The following is a 17,545-nucleotide window of genomic DNA, read 5'->3' on the forward strand; positions in this document are numbered from 1 at the left end:
GCCAGCCCCAGCCCTGCCTTCTGTGCTCTGGTGTCTGACAGTGAGAACAGCCCATCTCTCCCCGTTGGGGTGAGTGAGGGCAGAATGTGCTTGTCCCGGGTCCCCCAGCTGGCTCACCAGGCTGGACTGGATGCTACGCCCGCTGACCTCCTGTTCTGCCCTGGGCTGCGGGAGACACAGCGGCAGAGGCTCTGAGCTGCGGTCTGAGGGGTGGGCGGTCTGCTCTCCGGGCCGAGGGTTGTCAGCGTCATCCCCCAGGCCGGGGCCCCAGAGGCTCCTGGGGTCAGAGAGCCTGTGCTCCTGCCCTTGACTGCTAGACACACCTGGCCGCTGACCCTGCAGTCCTCTCTTTCTTCTGTGTTACTCTCTGGCCCCATCGGTTGGTCTGTGTTCTCTCTTTGGTGACATGTTTGTGTGACTGATGTGGTGTTTCTCACCCTGGGTTTGCGCCTCTGTGTGTACACTTGTGCCCTGGGCTGTATCTGCGTCAGTGACCTTATGTGTCTATTTGGGCTGTCTTCGCCCACCTGGTGCTCCCGTCTCTGCACTGGCACGAGGCGTGGATTTCTCTGGATGGCATGCGTGTGTCTTGGGTTCCTCTTTCCCTGCTGCACTGTGTGTGTGTGTGTGTGTGTGTGTGCACTGCTGTGTTGTGCACACATAACTGTGTGTGCATTCTATGCATGCATGTGTCCCCATGCACCACGTGCTGTGTCCCCACAGTCGATGGCGCGTGGACAGAGTGGAGCAAGTGGTCGGCCTGTAGCACCGAGTGTGCGCACTGGCGCAGCCGCGAGTGCATGGCGCCCCCACCCCAGAATGGAGGCCGGGACTGCAGCGGGACCCTGCTTGACTCCAAGAATTGCACCGACGGGCTGTGCGTGCAGAGTGAGTCCTTGGAAGGCAGGGCCCAGGGTGGGGGCTCTGGAGCCAGATACGGGCCCCCTGGCCCCCACCTCCCAGCCTGCAGTGGAGCAGCCCCTCGGGGCCCCTGCCCACCTGCTACTCTGTCATCTCATCCACGCATCTCCCCGTCGCCTCCTCTACCACCCTTTCCCTGCCGTCTGTGTCATTGTCTTTCCCTTTATTTCCCTCAACAGATAAGAAAACTCTAAGTGACCCCAAAAGCCACCGTAAGTCCCATTTCATGGCTGTTCTCTTTCCTCTGGGGGGATCCCTGGTTTTCCTCAGCTGGCTTTTCCAGGGGGTGGGGTGCAGGGCAAGGTGAGGGGCAGGGAGAGATGAAGGTGCCCACTACCAGCCCTCCACGGGGTTCCCAGCACCTGGCGCTGCATGTGGCATGGTCTTCATCACAGTCAGACAGGCAGACCCTCAGCTGACAGAAAGGCCCTAGGATGCCATCCTGACCCCTCCCGTTATAGGAGGAGAAACTGATTCTCAGAGAGAAGGGACATACCCAAGGATCCAGCCAGGATTCGAACCTAAGTATTTGGCCAGAACTGGTGCTCTGAGCCCCACCCCTCGGTTGTCCTCTGTGGGAGGGCGCCAGCAAGCAGGCCCACACCTGCCCCTCACTGTACCCCCAGCAGCCGACTGAAGCCTCCTAGGTCCTTAGGATGCCCGCTGCTCTGCGTCAGACCCTGGGGGCTCATCATCCATCCCCCAGGGGCTATGCTCCGCTGTAGTAAAGCTGCTTGGGCAGGTTGGCGTGTGGTAATTAAACCACGATTTCCAAATAATTCTGGAATTATCAAATCAGTAATGAGGCCTTCAGTGCAACTCACAGTGGGGCCAGACTGGTGACTGATTAGATATTGTAAATCACCAGGCAAGTGACCCCCATGATTAGTGACGATGTCATGAGGCGAAGCCCCCTGAGAGGTGGGAGCCCAGCTCTGGGGACCTTCTCCGGCAGTTCTCCTGGGGAGCCCAAGGATGAGGAGAGATGGGGGTCCAGGAGGTGGTAGAAGCAGGCAAAAATGAGGGCTGAGAGCCCTGCCCTACCTTGCTGAAGCTCAGGCCTCCACCAGGAAGGAAAGCGGGCCTTCCTCTCCGAGGGTCCCTGGGGAGGGGAGGGAGTGGACAGGGGCTTCCCAGAGCTCCCAAAGGAAACAAGGGAGAAGGGCAGCCATCTTGGCTAGGCTGTGCTGTCCAGTGTAGTAGCCACTAGCCACGTGTGGCTTGAAAATTGTATTTATCTTAGCTGAAAATAAATATTTTTTTTTTTTTTTGCGGTACGCGGGCCTCTCACTGTTGTGGCCCCTCCCGTGGCGGAGCACAGGCTCCGGACGCGCAGGCTCAGCGGCCACGGCTCACGAGCCCAGCCGCTCCGCGGCATATGGGATCCTCCCGGACCGGGGCACGAACCCGCGACCCCCGCATCAGCAGGCGGACTCCCAACCACTGCGCCACCAGGGAAGCCCTGAAAATAAATATATTTAAAAACTCATTTCCTCAGTCAAGCCAGCCGCATTTTAGTTGTTTAATAACCACCCGTGGCTAGTGGCTGTCATGGGGGACAGTTCTGTTGGGCAGCCCTGCTTTGGACCCTGCCTCTTGACCCCGACACTTCCTCGCCTAGCTATGTGGAGTTACTTCTAGCTGAGCAGCAGCCTGCCCTGCCCCTCACCCAGAGCTGGACCTTCTCCAGCCCAGCGGCCTGTCTGGGGGCAGGGAGTGTTGACATGGGTTGCCTCCCTGAGCCCCTTCCTTCCCTTCCACCTGCTCCCCTCCTCTCCATCCCATTGCCACACATCTCATTCCCCTCATCCTGTTCCCCCTCCATCCCTCCCCCCACCCACCCACCTCCTGCCCTCAGCACAAAATGGAAGGTGAGCTCAGAGCGGCTACTTGCAGAGATTTCTGGGAATCAGGGCCTTGGGTCCTATAGAGATTGCTGCAGGCTGCTAGTAAGGCGCTAGGTCTTAATCCCAGCTCTGAGAGGACACTTAGTGGTCCTGTGACTCTGAGCCACAGGCGCCTTACCACCTCCTGGGCAGAGAGCAATGAGTTAACTCTCGGGAGTGTTAACTCCAGGAGTCCCTTTGCCTCTCCATGCCACATGGGGAGGGAAGCAGGGCAGGGGTGCAGGGACATTTAGACCATTTTACTTATAGAGACTGATGCTCAGAGAGGTTCAAGGCTTGCTTGAGGTCACCAGCCTGTCTGGCAGGGCTCAGATTAGAACCTAACACAACACCAGTCTGTCCCAGGCCCTGCCTTTCCCCGGGGACCAAGGGAATCTCTGGCTCCCTCAGGGCCAGTGCCTCTGCCCCCTGGCCCTCACTCAGCCCTCCTGTCCCCACAGTTCTGGAGTCCTCGGGGGATGTGGCGCTGTACGCAGGCCTTGTGGTGTCCATCTTCGTGGTGGTGACCGTCCTCGTGGTGGTAGGGGTGGTTGTGTACCGCCGCAACTGCCGGGACTTCGACACCGACATCACCGACTCGTCCGCCGCCCTCACTGGCGGCTTCCACCCAGTCAACTTTAAGACTGCGAGGCCCAGTAAGGACCTGGGAATGCCTGGGGTGGCGGGTGCAGGCAGGGTTCCCAGGGGGTGTGGCAGCCAGCCAGACCAGCCAGACCAGAGCAGAGGCTCCTGACTCCCTCAAGAGGTTTTCCTAGAGTTTTCTCTAAAGATCACTGGATGAGTTTGGTTACGGAGATGCAGGAAAGAAGAAGTAACCCAGGTGGTGAGTCCCTAAGCTTCCTACCGCAGGTGGCAATGGAACCTTTCAGAGCTGGACGTTTGGGTAGGATTTTGTAAAGGAAGGTGTCCCGGCAGGTGCAGACAGTGGGACGGGGCCAGCGAGGCACGGCTGGTCTGACTGCAGCCCCCGGCCCTGCAGACAACCCGCAGCTCCTGCACCCATCTGTGCCTCCGGACCTCACTGCCAGTGCAGGCATCTACCGCGGACCCATGTACGCCCTGCAGGACTCGGTCGACAAGATCCCAATGACCAACTCACCCCTGCTGGACTCCCTGCCCAACCTCAAGATCAAGGTCTACAACTCTAGCACCACCAGCTCTGGGCCAGGCCTGGCAGACGGGGCTGAGCTGCTGGGAGTCCTGCCACCCGGCACGTACCCTGGTGATTTTGCCCGGGATGCCCACTTCCTGCACCTGCGCAGTGCCAGCCTCGGCTCCCAGCAGCTCCTGGGCATGCCCCGTGACCCGGGGAGCAGTGTCAGCGGCACCTTTGGCTGCCTGGGCGGGAGGCTCAGCATCCCTGACACAGGTGGGTCCCTGCTCTGCTCACCCATCAGTCTGGCCTCAGCATATCCCCTCTAGACAGTCCCAACACTCACCCAGCAGAAGATAGGGCTTCCCTGGTCCCATTTCACAGATGGGGAAAGTGAGGCCCAAGGGGAAGAAGTCATTATAAAATAGAAGACCTGGAGTCCAGGTCTGCCTCTGCCTCACAAGGGCAGGGGAACTCTCTAAACCTCAGTTTCACCATCTGGTGAGTGGGAAAGTATACCCCGATGTAGTCGAGAAACCTACAGAGTGCTGTTGAAAAGGCAGGGCTGCCCAGCTCAGGTTGCAGAACCAGCAGTTGACAGTTTCCCAGCATCATACACTGAGCTAGGCTGGGGCTGGCACTGCACCTTCAGACTCCAGGTCTTTGTCCCATCTCTACACCCCATCGCAATGCCAGTGGCCCCTGTGCTACTTGACAGCCCCTCTGCAGTCAGTGACCTGGCCTTTCCCTGCACCCAGTCTCCTCTCCCCACTCCTTGCTGGTGACCACCAGGAGCTCAGATGTCTTTCTCTCCCTGCTCCAAGATGGGGGCCAACCCCCCATCCCCTGTTCTAAGCTCCTGGACTCCCTCCAGCCCCTCCCTACTGACCTCCCTCTCCCCCTAGGGGTCAGCCTGCTGGTGCCCAATGGAGCCATTCCCCAGGGCAAGTTCTATGAGATGTACCTCCTCATCAACAAGGCAGAAAACACCCCGTGAGTATAGAGACCCCAGCCCCAGCCCAGCTGCCCCCTCCTCGGCCTCTCTCTCCCTGCTGCTTGCCCACCTTGGGCTCAAATGTCACCATCTCCCCTTCTAAGTCCGATCCTAAGGCCAGAGGTAGTTCTCCAAGGAAGACATTGCTAGATCTTTTTATGTTCACATTTAAACCATGCAAAACCAGCACAACAAATCATAAAACTGAAAGCCAGTTGACCAGCTGGCTACAATATGACAAAGGGCTACTATCCTCACTATGTAAAGAGGTTTGGGAGACCAATAAGAAAAACTGAACATCTCAGTACAAAAATGGACAAAGGATATGAACAAGTGATTCACACACACTCTCTCTTATACACACACACACACACATAGCGGCCAGTAGGTTATGAGAAAATGTTTGACCTAATTTGTAGTCAAAGAAACAGTCATTCAGACAGCCATAAGATACTGGAAGTTTTTTTACTTCATCAGCTTGCAAAGCTATTTTCAGATGTCATAATACCTTCATACTGGTGAGAGAATGGGAACACAGCCCTCCCAAGGTGCGTCGGTGGGAGCGTGGATGGGTACCAGCTTTCCAGAGGGCACTTTAGCAGCACCTATCCACAACATCCCTGGAGTGCAGAACCTTTGAAAATGGGAGCAAAGATTTGGCTATGAGAATATTGCGGAGTAATAGCAAAAATTTAGAAACGATCTCAAGGCCGGTGCCATTCTTCCTTAACCTGTGGCCTCTGGGAGCCCCCAGGGCGCAGTCCTGCCTTCTCCCATCCCAGGAGCTGGGGCAGAGCCGGGAGGCCAGCACCGCTCCCTCACTGCCTCCCTCCTGCCCTCCATCCCACCCCAGCCCGCTTTCGGAAGGAACCCAGACAGTATTGAGCCCTTCAGTGACCTGCGGGCCCACGGGGCTCCTGCTGTGCCGCCCCGTCATCCTCACGGTGCCACACTGCGCTGAAGTCAGTGCCGGTGACTGGATCTTCCAGCTCAAGACCCAGGCCCACCAGGGCCACTGGGAGGTGAGGAGCCAAGGCCGGGGGGCCGGTCCCCTAACCCAACCTTCCCCCTTCCTCCTGGCCTAACCTGGTTGGACCTTCTCCAGGGCCTTGGCTGGTACAGCCACCTCACCTCCACTGTCACCCTGCAGGAGGTGGTCACCCTGGATGAGGAGACCCTTAACACCCCCTGCTACTGCCAGCTGGAGGCCAGGTCCTGCCACATCCTGTTGGACCAGCTGGGCACCTACGTCTTCACGGGTGAGTCCTACTCCCGCTTGGCAGTCAAGCGGCTCCAGCTGGCCATCTTCGCCCCCGCCCTCTGCACCTCTCTGGAGTACAGCCTCAGGGTCTACTGCCTGGAGGACACGCCCGTAGCACTGAAGGTAAGGCCAGGCCATTTGGTACCCACACGGGCCTGCACGCTGCGGGTACCTCGCCCACAGCCGGCCAGCTGCATGGTACCTTCCAGTATCCCCCTCCCCAGGATCATGGTACCTGCCAGGCACCCTCTGCCACCATCAGCCTCATTCAGTCATTCATTTGTTCCTCAAACATTGAAGTCGCATCAGATCCTCGAGATACAGAGATGAGTTGGGCACAGTTCTGCCCTCACCAAGCTGTGGGCTAGAGGTGGGAGACAGACCAGGGGATCACTGATGTGGGGCTAAGGGAACATCAGCCTGGGAGGGGCTGGCAGGTCCTGGTTGTTGGGGAGGGGTTCTGAGAAGGCTTCACAGCAGGGCTGACCTTAGACCTAAGCTCCAAGGGACAGGTGGGTGTTCCAGGCGGAGAAGGAAGAAGCGCATTCCAGGAGACAGAGAGGCTTATGCAGAGGCAGGTGTGTTGTTCTGTGTGCCAAAGCATGCAGGGGTATGAGAGGTGGAGCTGGAGAGACAGGCAGGGCTCAGCCTCCCAACAGCCTTAGGGTCGTGGCAAGGAATTTGGAACCTATCCAGTGGGCGGGGGCAGAGACCCGGTGGACACCTGTTCATGGGTGCTCTTTTGAAAGCTACGCAGTGGGAATGGGTAGACAAGAAGCAGGGAGACCAATTGGGAGGCTGCAGCTGGACCCTGGACAACAGACAGTGACAACAGCTGGAGAGGGGCCTGGAGTCTGTTTAGTCAGTAGAATGGACAGAAACAGTGACTGATGGGAGGAACAGGGGGAGGGGGAGGGGAAGGGGGGCGGCTGACAGCCAAGCTCCTAGTGTGTGCAAAAGAACGGACAGTGCCCTTAAGCGAGGGGGGTGCATGGCAGATGAGAAGGGGTTCGGGGCAGGAAGAGAGAGAAGGTGAAGGGACCGGATTTTAGCACCTAGAACCTGATAACGGCAGGTATTAGTACCACCCTGTCCCCCCAGCCTCTAAGACCCTGTCCATTCTCTGCCCAGCCCTCCCACCAGTTCCCAGGATCTCAGTCTCATCCTGACAAACAGTGGAAGAGCACAGAGGCTTGGCCCTATTTAAACCCCTTTTCCTTCTCCATCCTTCCATCCCCTGCTGCTATGAAGCCTTCTTTCCTGTAGCTCCAGGCCTCCTCCAGCCCACGATCTGTGGGCCTTTCTATCTCCTTTGCCTCTCAGTCTCATGTGACTTGTCTCAAACTCCAAGTTGCCGACTGATGCAACACAGGTTAAAAGGCCTTGTGGGAGAGTGAGTGTCTTCTGCTGGGACCAGGCTGACCTGAACTTGCAGGAGGCCCATAATAGCTAGAGGCTCCTGGGAAATGCTCTTGAAACCTGGATCCCTTGGTATTAGGGCATTGGCTAACATCTAGTTATAGTCAGAGAATGGAATGGAGATCAAGAGGGAAGTTGCCACATATTGGCTTGATGGCGTTCTTTATTTTTTCAATCCCCATCCATCCGTCTGTCCATCCATTCATCCATTCACCCATCTATCCATGCATCCATCCATCCACCCAACTTTCTGCCCATCTGTCTGTATATTCATTTAGTCCATAATCTATCTGTCCATCCAGCCATCACTCATCCACGCATCTATCTTTTCTTCCATCTGTTCTGTTTCTATACCATCCATTTGTATATTCATCTGCACATTTTGTCTGTCTGTCTCTGTTGATCTGTCTATCCATCCACTTGTCAACCCATCTATTTATCCATCTACTTAACCATCCATTCATCAGTGCATCTATTCAGTCATCTGTAAATCCATTCATCCATCCACCTGTCCCACCATCTGCCCATTCATCCATCTGCTTTTCCCTCCATCCATTCTTTCATGCATCTCTCCACACAGTAAGTCTTCTATGAGTACTTAGTCCCAGCCCTGTGGCTCAGATGGTTCCCTGCCTTCAATGTTACAGCCTAGTTCCCTCTGCCCACGTGTGTCCCCAAGCCCCAAACTTGCAGAAGGAAAGGGCCCTTTGGCCAAATGTGATGGGCTCCCCCTTCTCATTGCTCCCTGGCCCACAGGAGGTGCTGGAGCTGGAGCGGACCCTGGGTGGCTACCTAGTGGAGGAGCCAAAACCCCTGCTGTTTAAGGACAGTTACCATAACCTGCGCCTCTCCCTCCACGACCTGCCCCACGCCCACTGGAGGAGCAAGCTGCTGGCCAAGTACCAGGTGAGGACTGGGCCGCAGGAGGGGGAGGGATGGAGCTGGGGAGGGGCGCACCTGGGGGGCTGCCCAGAGAAGACCAACTCCCCTCCCTGCTTCCTCCCTCAGTCCTGCAGCCTTGGTCCCCACTCCCACCCCTGTGTCTCTCTCTGTCTCCCTCCCCCTGCCACCCCTGTCACATACTCCCACACACAAATGTCTGTACCCGTCATCTTTAAAGAGACCTTACCATCTCTAAGAGCGTTCATGGCTGGCAGATGGTCCAAACTAATCTCTGATGGTCACATCCCTCTGCCCGCGCCCATCTGTGTGACACCATTGAGTCCACAAGGCTTCCCAGACCCAGACACATGCACACACACAGTCACATATTCAGACTTGTGCCTTCTCACCCATATACTCCCTTTCTCAACTGAAGGGCCCTTGCCCAGCTCTTCTTCCTCTGCCCACCTGGATGGAGAGGTCCCAGCCCTCCCTGAGGCTGGCCCCCTTACCTGCCTCCGCCTCCATTCCCCGAGGGCAGGGCAGGCTGGCCTCGCCTCCCTGACCCTGCCCCTCCTCCCCCAGGAGATCCCCTTCTATCACATTTGGAGTGGCAGCCAGAAGGCCCTGCACTGCACCTTCACCCTGGAGAGGCATAGCCTGGCCTCCACGGAGCTCACCTGCAAGATCTGCGTGCGGCAGGTGGAGGGGGAGGGCCAGATATTCCAGCTGCACACCACGCTGGTAGAGGTGAGGGCCGGAGAGCGGACGCCCCACGGGGCTGGGCGCTGCAGCGTGCAGACCCCAGGCTCCCCCTCATGTGAGGGAGAGGCCACCTCCCACAGAGCTGTGCCCCTCACCTCCCAAGTCTGAGCTGGGACTTGGTCACTCTTTGCTAACAGCTGTGACTTACTGAGTGCCGACCCTGGGCTTGGCCTGTACCGAATCTCACCAAATCTGTACAACCACCAGGGAGACAGATACGAGGATCCCCACCTGGGAGATGAGAAAGAAGGTTTTAGGAAGGGCAGGTATTAGGACCTTGTATCAAGCCAACACTTGGCCCAAGCCTGTGGCTCTCCGCCACTATAATCCGGATTGAGGTTTATAAAACCTAGGCCACCCAGGGAGCAGTGCTAGGTCCTCCTTGCAGTGCAGTGTAAAGAGCACTGGATATAGTCTAGACCAGCGGTCCCCAACCATTTTGGCACCAGGGACCGGTTTCATGGAAGACAGGTTTTCCACGGACGGATGGGCGTTGGTGCGGGGGATGGTTCAGGCGGTAATGCGAGGGAACGCCGATGAAGCTTCGCTCGCCCGACCCCGCCACTCACCTCCTACTGTGCGGCCCGGTTCCTAACAGACTGCGGACCAGCTGGGGACCCCTGGTCTAGACCTAGCTCTACCACGAACATGGCATGTGACCATGGATTCATCACTTCTCCTTTCCAGACTTCATTTGCGTTTGTGTTAAAGGGGGTCCACGTGGATTAGACTGGGGCCAGGGCCCCTCGTGGCTTTGTAATCACGAGGTGGCATTAGCGTGTGCACCCCGAGGGCGGGGAGCGGCTGTACAGCCCTGGCCCTGGGGACGCAGTCACAGCAGCCGTGGCAGACCTTCCAGGGGAGGAGCCCTTTGACTGAGCAGCTGGAGCCTGCCCAGAGGCGGGGGAGCGGCCGGAGCCTCCAAGAGCTCCCAGTCCCCAGGCAGGAAGGCTGGAGGGGCAGATGCCCAGTGAGCCGTGCACAGGGAGCCCTCTGCCCCTCTCACCCTTACCCCCTGCTCTTCCAGACGCCTGCTGGCTCCCTGGACGCCCTCTGCTCCGCCCCCAGCAGCACAGTCACCACCCAGCTGGGACCCTACGCCTTCAAGATCCCCGTTTCCATCCGCCAGAAGATATGCAACAGCCTGGACGCCCCCAACTCGCGCGGCAATGACTGGCGGTTGTTGGCGCAGAAGCTCTCCATGGACCGGTGAGTGTCGGGACAGCCCGCCCGGCCTGGACCAGAGCCGCCCCCCTCCCACTGTCCCCATGGGGCAGGTGGGGCAGGCAGCCTGACGGTCCAGGAGCGGATCTGCCGTTTGCGGCAGACCAGGAGCTCAGGCTTGGGTGTGCTAAGTCTGAGAAGCTGGTTCCTTGAGGAGCACCGTGCTCAGAGTGCTGGCCCTTGAGAATCAGGTGAAGCCAGGATACCAGCCACGCGTGGTCACCGTCAGCAGTCCTGTGTCCAGGACAGGGCAAGTGTTTTGGAAATGCTTGCTGGGTGACAGAATGCATCCTGGTGTCAGAACTCTTCTGGAGAACTTAAAGTGCTGGATAAATATAATATAATGGCATTTAGTCATCATTATTGTTATGGTACACTTACTGAGAAACCATTTAATACACCTGCGTCGAGCAGATGCCATGTAGAAGACATCTTACTCAAAATGGGTGGGATCTATAAGGATGTCAAAGCCTTTGTTCCTGATTTCAGGGCAGTGCATGGGGCGGGTGAGAGCAGGCAGACAACGAATGTGGGATGGAGAGAGAGAATGGAGAGCTAGGTTTGGACAGCCTCTCCTGGGGCCAGTGTCTTTCAATGATAGTAATAACGATACTGATGACTGATGATGAGCAGGACAGTTTCCATTTTAGAGATGAGACTGGGGCTCAGAGAGGAGCAGTGACTTGCCCAGGGCCACACAGCCTGCAAGCAGAGGGGCTGGGAATTCAGACCCAGGATTGTGGGAGCCCAGAGCCCACCGTCCCGGTGCTCCTGGGATGTACCCTCAGTGCTCTGTCCACCCCAGGCTCCTGGGAGGGGCTGAGCATTTTGGGAGCCCAGTGTCCTTCTCCTTCCCTCCATCAGGTACCTGAACTACTTTGCCACAAAAGCGAGCCCCACGGGTGTGATCCTCGACCTCTGGGAAGCGCTGCAGCAGGACGACGGGGACCTCAACAGCCTGGCGAGTGCCTTGGAGGAGATGGGCAAGAGCGAGATGCTGGTGGCCATGGCCACCGACGGGGACTGCTGAGCTGCCCCAAACCCGCGGGCTGTTAGGGACCAGCAGGCGGCTGGCGCAGGTGGCTGGCACAGGCAGGCCCAGGGCAACCTCCTGTGGGGCAGTTGGGCCTCCTCTGCTCCCGAGCTCACAGCCAGAATCGCCCTTCCTCCTCCTCCTCCCCTTGCCCACCCCCCCCCCAGACCACGACCAGCCTTAGGAAATCCATGGACGTTGTTGTTGGGAGGACCCAGCAGTCCTTCTCCACCTCCTGCTGTCTCTCCTGACCTCAGACCGCTGTGCAGGAACCGGGGTGGGGATGGGGCCTCTGGGGGCAGCTAGGGGAGCAAGGAGGTGGCCCTCCCACCCTGTGCCCCAGGGTCTCAGGGGTACATCTGTTTTAGTTGTGCTCTTCATTTTCTTCCTCAGCTATTGATTTCTCCCTCCTCCCTAAGCCCCTTTCTCCTTTCACACTGTTTTCCTCTTCGAAGAGTCAAGTACAATTCAGACAAACTGCTTTCTCCTGTCCACAAGCAAAAAGGAAGAGGAAAGAAAGAAGGAAAGAAAGAAAGCTTCAGACTGCTAGTAAGGCTCAAAAAAAGAAGAAAAACACCAAAACCACAAGGGAAAAGAAAACCCAGTTTCTTAGGAAACGCAAATGATTTATTATCCAGATATTTGGATAAGTCCTTTTTAAGAAAAAAAAGAAAAAGAAAATGAAAAAACAACACAAAAAAAATAGAAAACACTTTTCTTGAGTATGGGTGAGTGTGGCCATGCTCGTGGTTCTGGCCAGGAGCGTGTGTGTGTGTGTGTGTGTGTGTGTGTGTGAATCAGGGAGAGAGAGACTGAATAGGGAACACTTTGCTGCTAATGATTTTATCTTAGACTAAATTCTTACAAGGCCTCAGCTTCCACAGTTCTACAGGGTCAGATGAGGTTTGAGCTGTGGTCCCATGTTTCTTTCTAAAATCTTAAGCAGATGCTGAATCAGTAAAGCCAAGGAGCCCTGAGATCTGGCTTGGGGTGGGGTCCTGCCTCCCTCTCACAGCCCCAGGCAGGTGCTCCAAGTCTCATCTGGGCTCCCAGGAATCCAGATGAAGAGGCCCTGGGATGGAAAGTGTGGGCGGGCCAGCCCAGCAGTGAGCCAGGGAGAATTTCCAGTACTGTGGTCTGGTGGCTTCTGGAAAGGGGCCATGGCCCAGAAGCGGGACCCTAACAGAGAGAGAGAAGTCAGGGATGAGAATCCCCCATGGACACATCTCTCTCCCGCATCCCAGGGTGGGGCCAGCCAGGACACGCCCACCCAGCAGCCTCTAGACCAGGTGGGCTGGAGCAGGTGGGTGTTCTCTTAATGCCCGGGATCTGCCCTTTCCCAGGCTTGGTTACTTCTGTAAAACAGAAGGGGTGGATAAGAGGGCCTCTCTAGCTGCAGAAGCCTGAACTTCTGGGGTCAGTGTGGCTTTGAGGAGCATGTTAGCAGCCATCCCTGCGGGTGGCATGGGAGGCTGGGAGGTGGCTGCTTGGCTGTGCTTTACACACTGGCCCGTAGTGGAGGAGGCAGGGTGGAGGGCTATTTTCCCAGCTCTGATCTCCACAGGCACCCCCTGTCACCCTCCCTCCACAGTCTGACAGAGTCTGAAGGAAGCTTTGACAGGCAGCATTGCCAGGGTGGAGGGCCTGGCACCCGCTCTCCAGCCTGTTCCAGGATGTTCCAAGGGGCCATCAGGGTCCCTTTTTGGCCATCTGGTGATGGCTGGAACCAGAATCTTGAGCTGGCACAGAGGCCACATCAAAGGCTTCTCCTCCTTGGCACCCAAGCCAAAGCAAGTACCACCTCTGGGCATTGACCCCAGGGCTTGCCCCAGCCGGTCCGTGAGCATCCTGGCCTTTAAAAGTCTGGTCTCCTGGGAGGAAGGCAGGTTTGGGGGTTGTAGTCCCAACCAATGTCCCCAGCCTGGCTTTCCTGCCATGCACCAGGGGGCTTATGGAGATAGTGGGATTCTCACCACCCACCAGCCCCCCTGGGCAATGGGTTGGCTGTGGGCAGTCAAGGGCCTGCTGGGTTTGAGAGAGGGTTCCTTTTTATCAGGGCTGCTGAAGGGGCCAAGCCTGCATCGGGCTTGGGCCCCTGAGGCTGAGACCATGGCTCTTCATTACCCCAGTGCCTGTGTGAACGTTGCCTCAGACAAAGGCAGTGAGCCTTCCCTGCCAAAGGTGCCTGTCCACTACAGGCTCAGCATCCCGGCTCGCTCCTAGTCTGAGCTGTGTGGGCCTGTGTGGTAGCTTGAGGGCAGCCTGGAGTCAGCGTTCAAGCTCCAGCTTTGCCATTAAACCTCTGTGTGACTTAAGGCATATGACTGCCTTCTTGGGGCCTCTGTTCCTTTTTCTACCAAGGCCCCACAGCTGCTGTCTGAGGACTTTGGGGCTCTGATACATCATTCTAGTCTCCTGATGGGAACGCTAGTGGGTAGAAGTTGACGGTGGTCTGCCATGTCCCTCCTCCGTGCCCCACCCTCAGAAGCGTGCTGCTTCCTCAGTGCCCAGGACGGGAGCTCTTGGTGGATGAGGCCAGGCCAGCCCCCCAGGTGCCATTTCTAATCGGATTCCCAGAAATTGTGTACCAGGGCCTGGAGCACAGAACCAACTGGCTGAAGCCTCCTGGGAGGGTTCAAACTGTCCAGCTTTATAAGAAAAGCCTGGAAAGGATTTGCTGGCTCCAACAATCTGCCACGGCTGCTGTGACTACGTCTGCAGACTGCCTGCCTCAGGGTGCGATGGACGTTCCTCCGCTTATTCAAGCCTGAGAGGCAGCCCCACACAGCCGAGTACCTTGAGAACCGCAGATTAAGTGCCACTGCAGGAATGCAGGGCCCTCGCGCGCTGTTGACGTCTCTCTCATCTCTGTGGTGTGTTTGCGCGTGTGCGCGTGTGTGTGTGTGGGGGGGGACTTTTGTCCGCGGGCACATTAGCATGCCTCTCCGGGAACGTGACCCCACCTGTGTGTGCATGTGTGCCCTCCTCGCGTCCAGGCTGGGCCATCTGGAGGTTGGTGTGCCTGGTTTTGCCCTCTCTGAGTCCACAGGGTCAGTCGGTGTATCTTCTATGTGCCTCTCCCTCGGCCTTCCCTCGCAGTGCCCTGGGCTCCAGAGGGACCCTCCCCACTCCTGGAAGATCCAGGACCCTCTGGTCCCTTTTCCCCAGCAACCAGGCAGCTGAGCCAGGTCCCTTAGCAGGCCCTCTGAGGAGAGGTGACCAAGAGCCTGGGTGCAGGGAGCAGCTCTCCTGTGGGCCAGGGGCTGGACCACTTGCCTGGGCCATGGACATGGTTCTATGCTCGGGGCTGCAGGGATGGCCCCAATCCCACCTCTGTTTATTCTGTAAACTACAACCTGTAAATAACATTTAGCATTCCTATTGTAACAAAATTAATTTTTATGAAATAAATTATATTTCCTAGTCTAATAAAAAATTCAGGTTGTATTCTGTCTTTTTTCTTTTTTCTTAGATTTTTTTGGTATGGATGGACTTCTTTTTTTTTAATGTCTTTATTGAAGTATAATTGCTTTACAATGTTGTGTTAGTTGATGCTGTATAACAAAGAGAATCAGCTATATGTATATATACATCCCCATTTCTCCTCCCTCTTGTGTCTTCCTCCCTCCCACCCTCCCTATCCCACCCCCTAGGTGGACACAAAGCACCAAGCTGATCTCCCTGTGCTATGTGGCTGCTTCCCACTAGCTATTTTACATTCGGTAGTGTATATATGTCCATGCCACTCTCTCACTTTGTTCCAGCTTACACTTCCCCCTCCCTGTGTCCTCAAGTCCATTCTCTACATCTACGTCTTTATTCCTGTCCTGCCCATAGGTTCTTCATAACCTTTTTTTTTTTAACATTCCATATATATGTGTTAGCATACGGTATTTGTCTTTCTCTTTCTGACTTACTTCACTCTGTATGACAGTCTCTAGGTCCATCCACCTCACTACAAATAGCTCAATTTCGTTTCTTTTTATGGCTGAGTAATATTCCATTGTATATATGTGCCACATCTTTATCCATTCATCTGTTGATGGACACTTAGGTTGCTTCCATGTCCTGGCTATTTTATTTTATTTATTTTTTTTTCAGGCTATTTTAAATAGAGCTGCAATGAACATTGTGGTACATTACTCTTTTTTTTTTAATAAATTTATTTATTTACTTATTTATTTATTTATTTTTGGCTGTGTTGGGTCTTCATTGCTGTGCACGGGCCCCCTCTGGTTGCGGCGAGCGGGGGCCACTCTTTGCTGCGGTGAGCGGGGTTTTCACTGCGGTGGCCTCTCCTGTTGCGGAGCGTGGGCTCTAGGCACACGGGCCTCAGCAGTTGCAGCACGTGGGATCAGTAGTTGCAGCTCATGGGCTCCAGAGCACAGGATCAGGAGCTTTGGCGCACGGGCCTAGTTGCTCTGCAGCACGTAGGATCCTCCTGGACCAGGGCTCAGACCCGTGTCCCCTGCATTGGGAGGTGGATTCTTAACCACTGCACGACCAGGGAAGTCCCACATGAATCTTTTTGAATTATGGTTTTCTAAGGGTATAAGCCCAGTAGTGGGATTGCTGGGTCTATGGTAGTTCTATTTTTAGTTTTTTAAGGAAACTCCATACTGTTCTCCCTAGTGGCTGTATCAATTTAACTTCCCACCAACAGGGCAAGAGGGTTCCCTTTTCTCTACACACTCTCCAGCATTTATTGTTTGTAGATTTTTTGATGATGGCCATTCTGTCCCATGTGAGGTGATACCTCATTGTAGTTTTGATTTGCATTTCTCTAATGATTAGTGATGTTGAACATCCTTTCATGTGTTTGCTGGAAATCTGTATATCTTCTTTGGAGAAATGTCTATTTAGGTCTTCTGCCTATTTCTGGATTGGGTTGTTTGTTTTCTTGATATTAAGCTGCATGAGCTGCTTGTACATTTTGGAGATTAATCCTTTGTCAGTTGCTTCATTTGCAAATATTTTCTCTCATTCTGAGGGTTGTCTTTTCATCTTGTTTATGGTTTCCTTCGCTGTACAAAAGCTTTTAAGTTTCATTAGGTCCCATTTGTTTATTTTTGTTTTTATTTCCATTTCTCTAGGAGGTGGGTCAAAAAGGATCTTGCTGTGATGTATGTCATAAAGTGTTCTGCCTGTGTTTTCCTGTAGGAGTCTTACAGTGTCTGGCCTTACATTTAGGTCTTTAATCCATTTTGAGTTTATTTTTGTGTATGGTGTTAGGGAGTGTTCTAATTTCATTCTTTTACATGTAGCTGTCCAGTTTTCCCAGCGCCACTTATTGAAGAGGCTGTCTTTTCTCCATTGTATATTCTTGCCTCCTTTATCAAAGGTAAGGTGACCATATGTGCATGGGTTTATCTCTGGGCTTTCTGTCCTGTTCCATTAATCTATATTTCTGTTTTTGTGCCAGTACCATACTGTCTTGATTACTGTAGCTTTGTGGTATAGTCTGAATTCAGGGAGCCTGATTCCTCCAGCTCCATTTTTCTTTCTCAAGATTGCTTTAGCTATTCAGGGTCTTTTTGTTTCCATACAAATTGTGAAATTTTTTGTTCTAGTTCTGTGAAAAATGCCATTGGTAGTTTGATAGGGATTGCATTGAATCTGTAGATTGCTTTGGGTGTATAGTCATTTTCACAATGTTGATTCTTCCAATCCAAGAACATGGTATATCTCTCCATCTGTTTGTATCATCTTTAATTTCTTTCAGCAGTGTTTAATAGTTTTCTGCATACAGGTCTTTTTCTCCTTAGGTAGGTTTATTCCTAGGTATTTTATTCTTTTTGTTGCTGTGGTAAACGGGAGTGTTTCCTTAATTTCTCTTTCAGATTTTTCATCATTAGTGTATAGGAATGCAAGAGATTTCTGTGCTTTAATTTTGTATCCTGCAACCTTACCAACTTCATTGCTTAGTTCTAGTAGTTTCCTGGTAGCATCTTTAGGATTCTCTATGTATAGTATCATGTCATCTGCAAACAGTGACAGTTTTACTTCTTTTCTGATTTGGATTCCTTTTATTTCTTTTTCTCTCTGA

The 17,545-nt window shown here is 54.5% G+C and overlaps 1 protein-coding gene across 3 annotated transcripts in view; it reads left to right on the forward strand.

Annotated features, from left to right (window-relative positions):
- The window catches only part of UNC5B (unc-5 netrin receptor B), an 88,084-nt gene extending 73,147 nt beyond the window's left edge, over positions 1 to 14,937 (forward strand). The window contains exons 7-17 of one of the 3 annotated variants that reach the window (XM_032608184.1): positions 724 to 888; positions 1,101 to 1,133; positions 3,269 to 3,463; positions 3,808 to 4,197; positions 4,827 to 4,914; positions 5,769 to 5,937; positions 6,066 to 6,299; positions 8,352 to 8,501; positions 9,063 to 9,227; positions 10,270 to 10,451; positions 11,331 to 14,937. In XM_032608184.1, the coding sequence (XP_032464075.1) occupies positions 724 to 888; positions 1,101 to 1,133; positions 3,269 to 3,463; positions 3,808 to 4,197; positions 4,827 to 4,914; positions 5,769 to 5,937; positions 6,066 to 6,299; positions 8,352 to 8,501; positions 9,063 to 9,227; positions 10,270 to 10,451; positions 11,331 to 11,496 (1,937 nt within the window). In that variant the 3' untranslated portion in view covers positions 11,497 to 14,937. Of the gene's footprint in view, positions 1 to 723; positions 889 to 1,100; positions 1,134 to 3,268; positions 3,464 to 3,807; positions 4,198 to 4,826; positions 4,915 to 5,768; positions 5,938 to 6,020; positions 6,300 to 8,351; positions 8,502 to 9,062; positions 9,228 to 10,269; positions 10,452 to 11,330 lie in introns of all 3 variants that reach the window. The other 2 variants (XM_032608183.1, XM_032608185.1) reach the window with 2 other exon arrangements.
- Positions 14,938 to 17,545: the final 2,608 nt, after the last annotated feature.

Source organism: Phocoena sinus, chromosome 16, assembly GCF_008692025.1.
Source record: "Phocoena sinus isolate mPhoSin1 chromosome 16, mPhoSin1.pri, whole genome shotgun sequence".
Lineage (NCBI taxonomy): Eukaryota > Metazoa > Chordata > Mammalia > Artiodactyla > Phocoenidae > Phocoena > Phocoena sinus.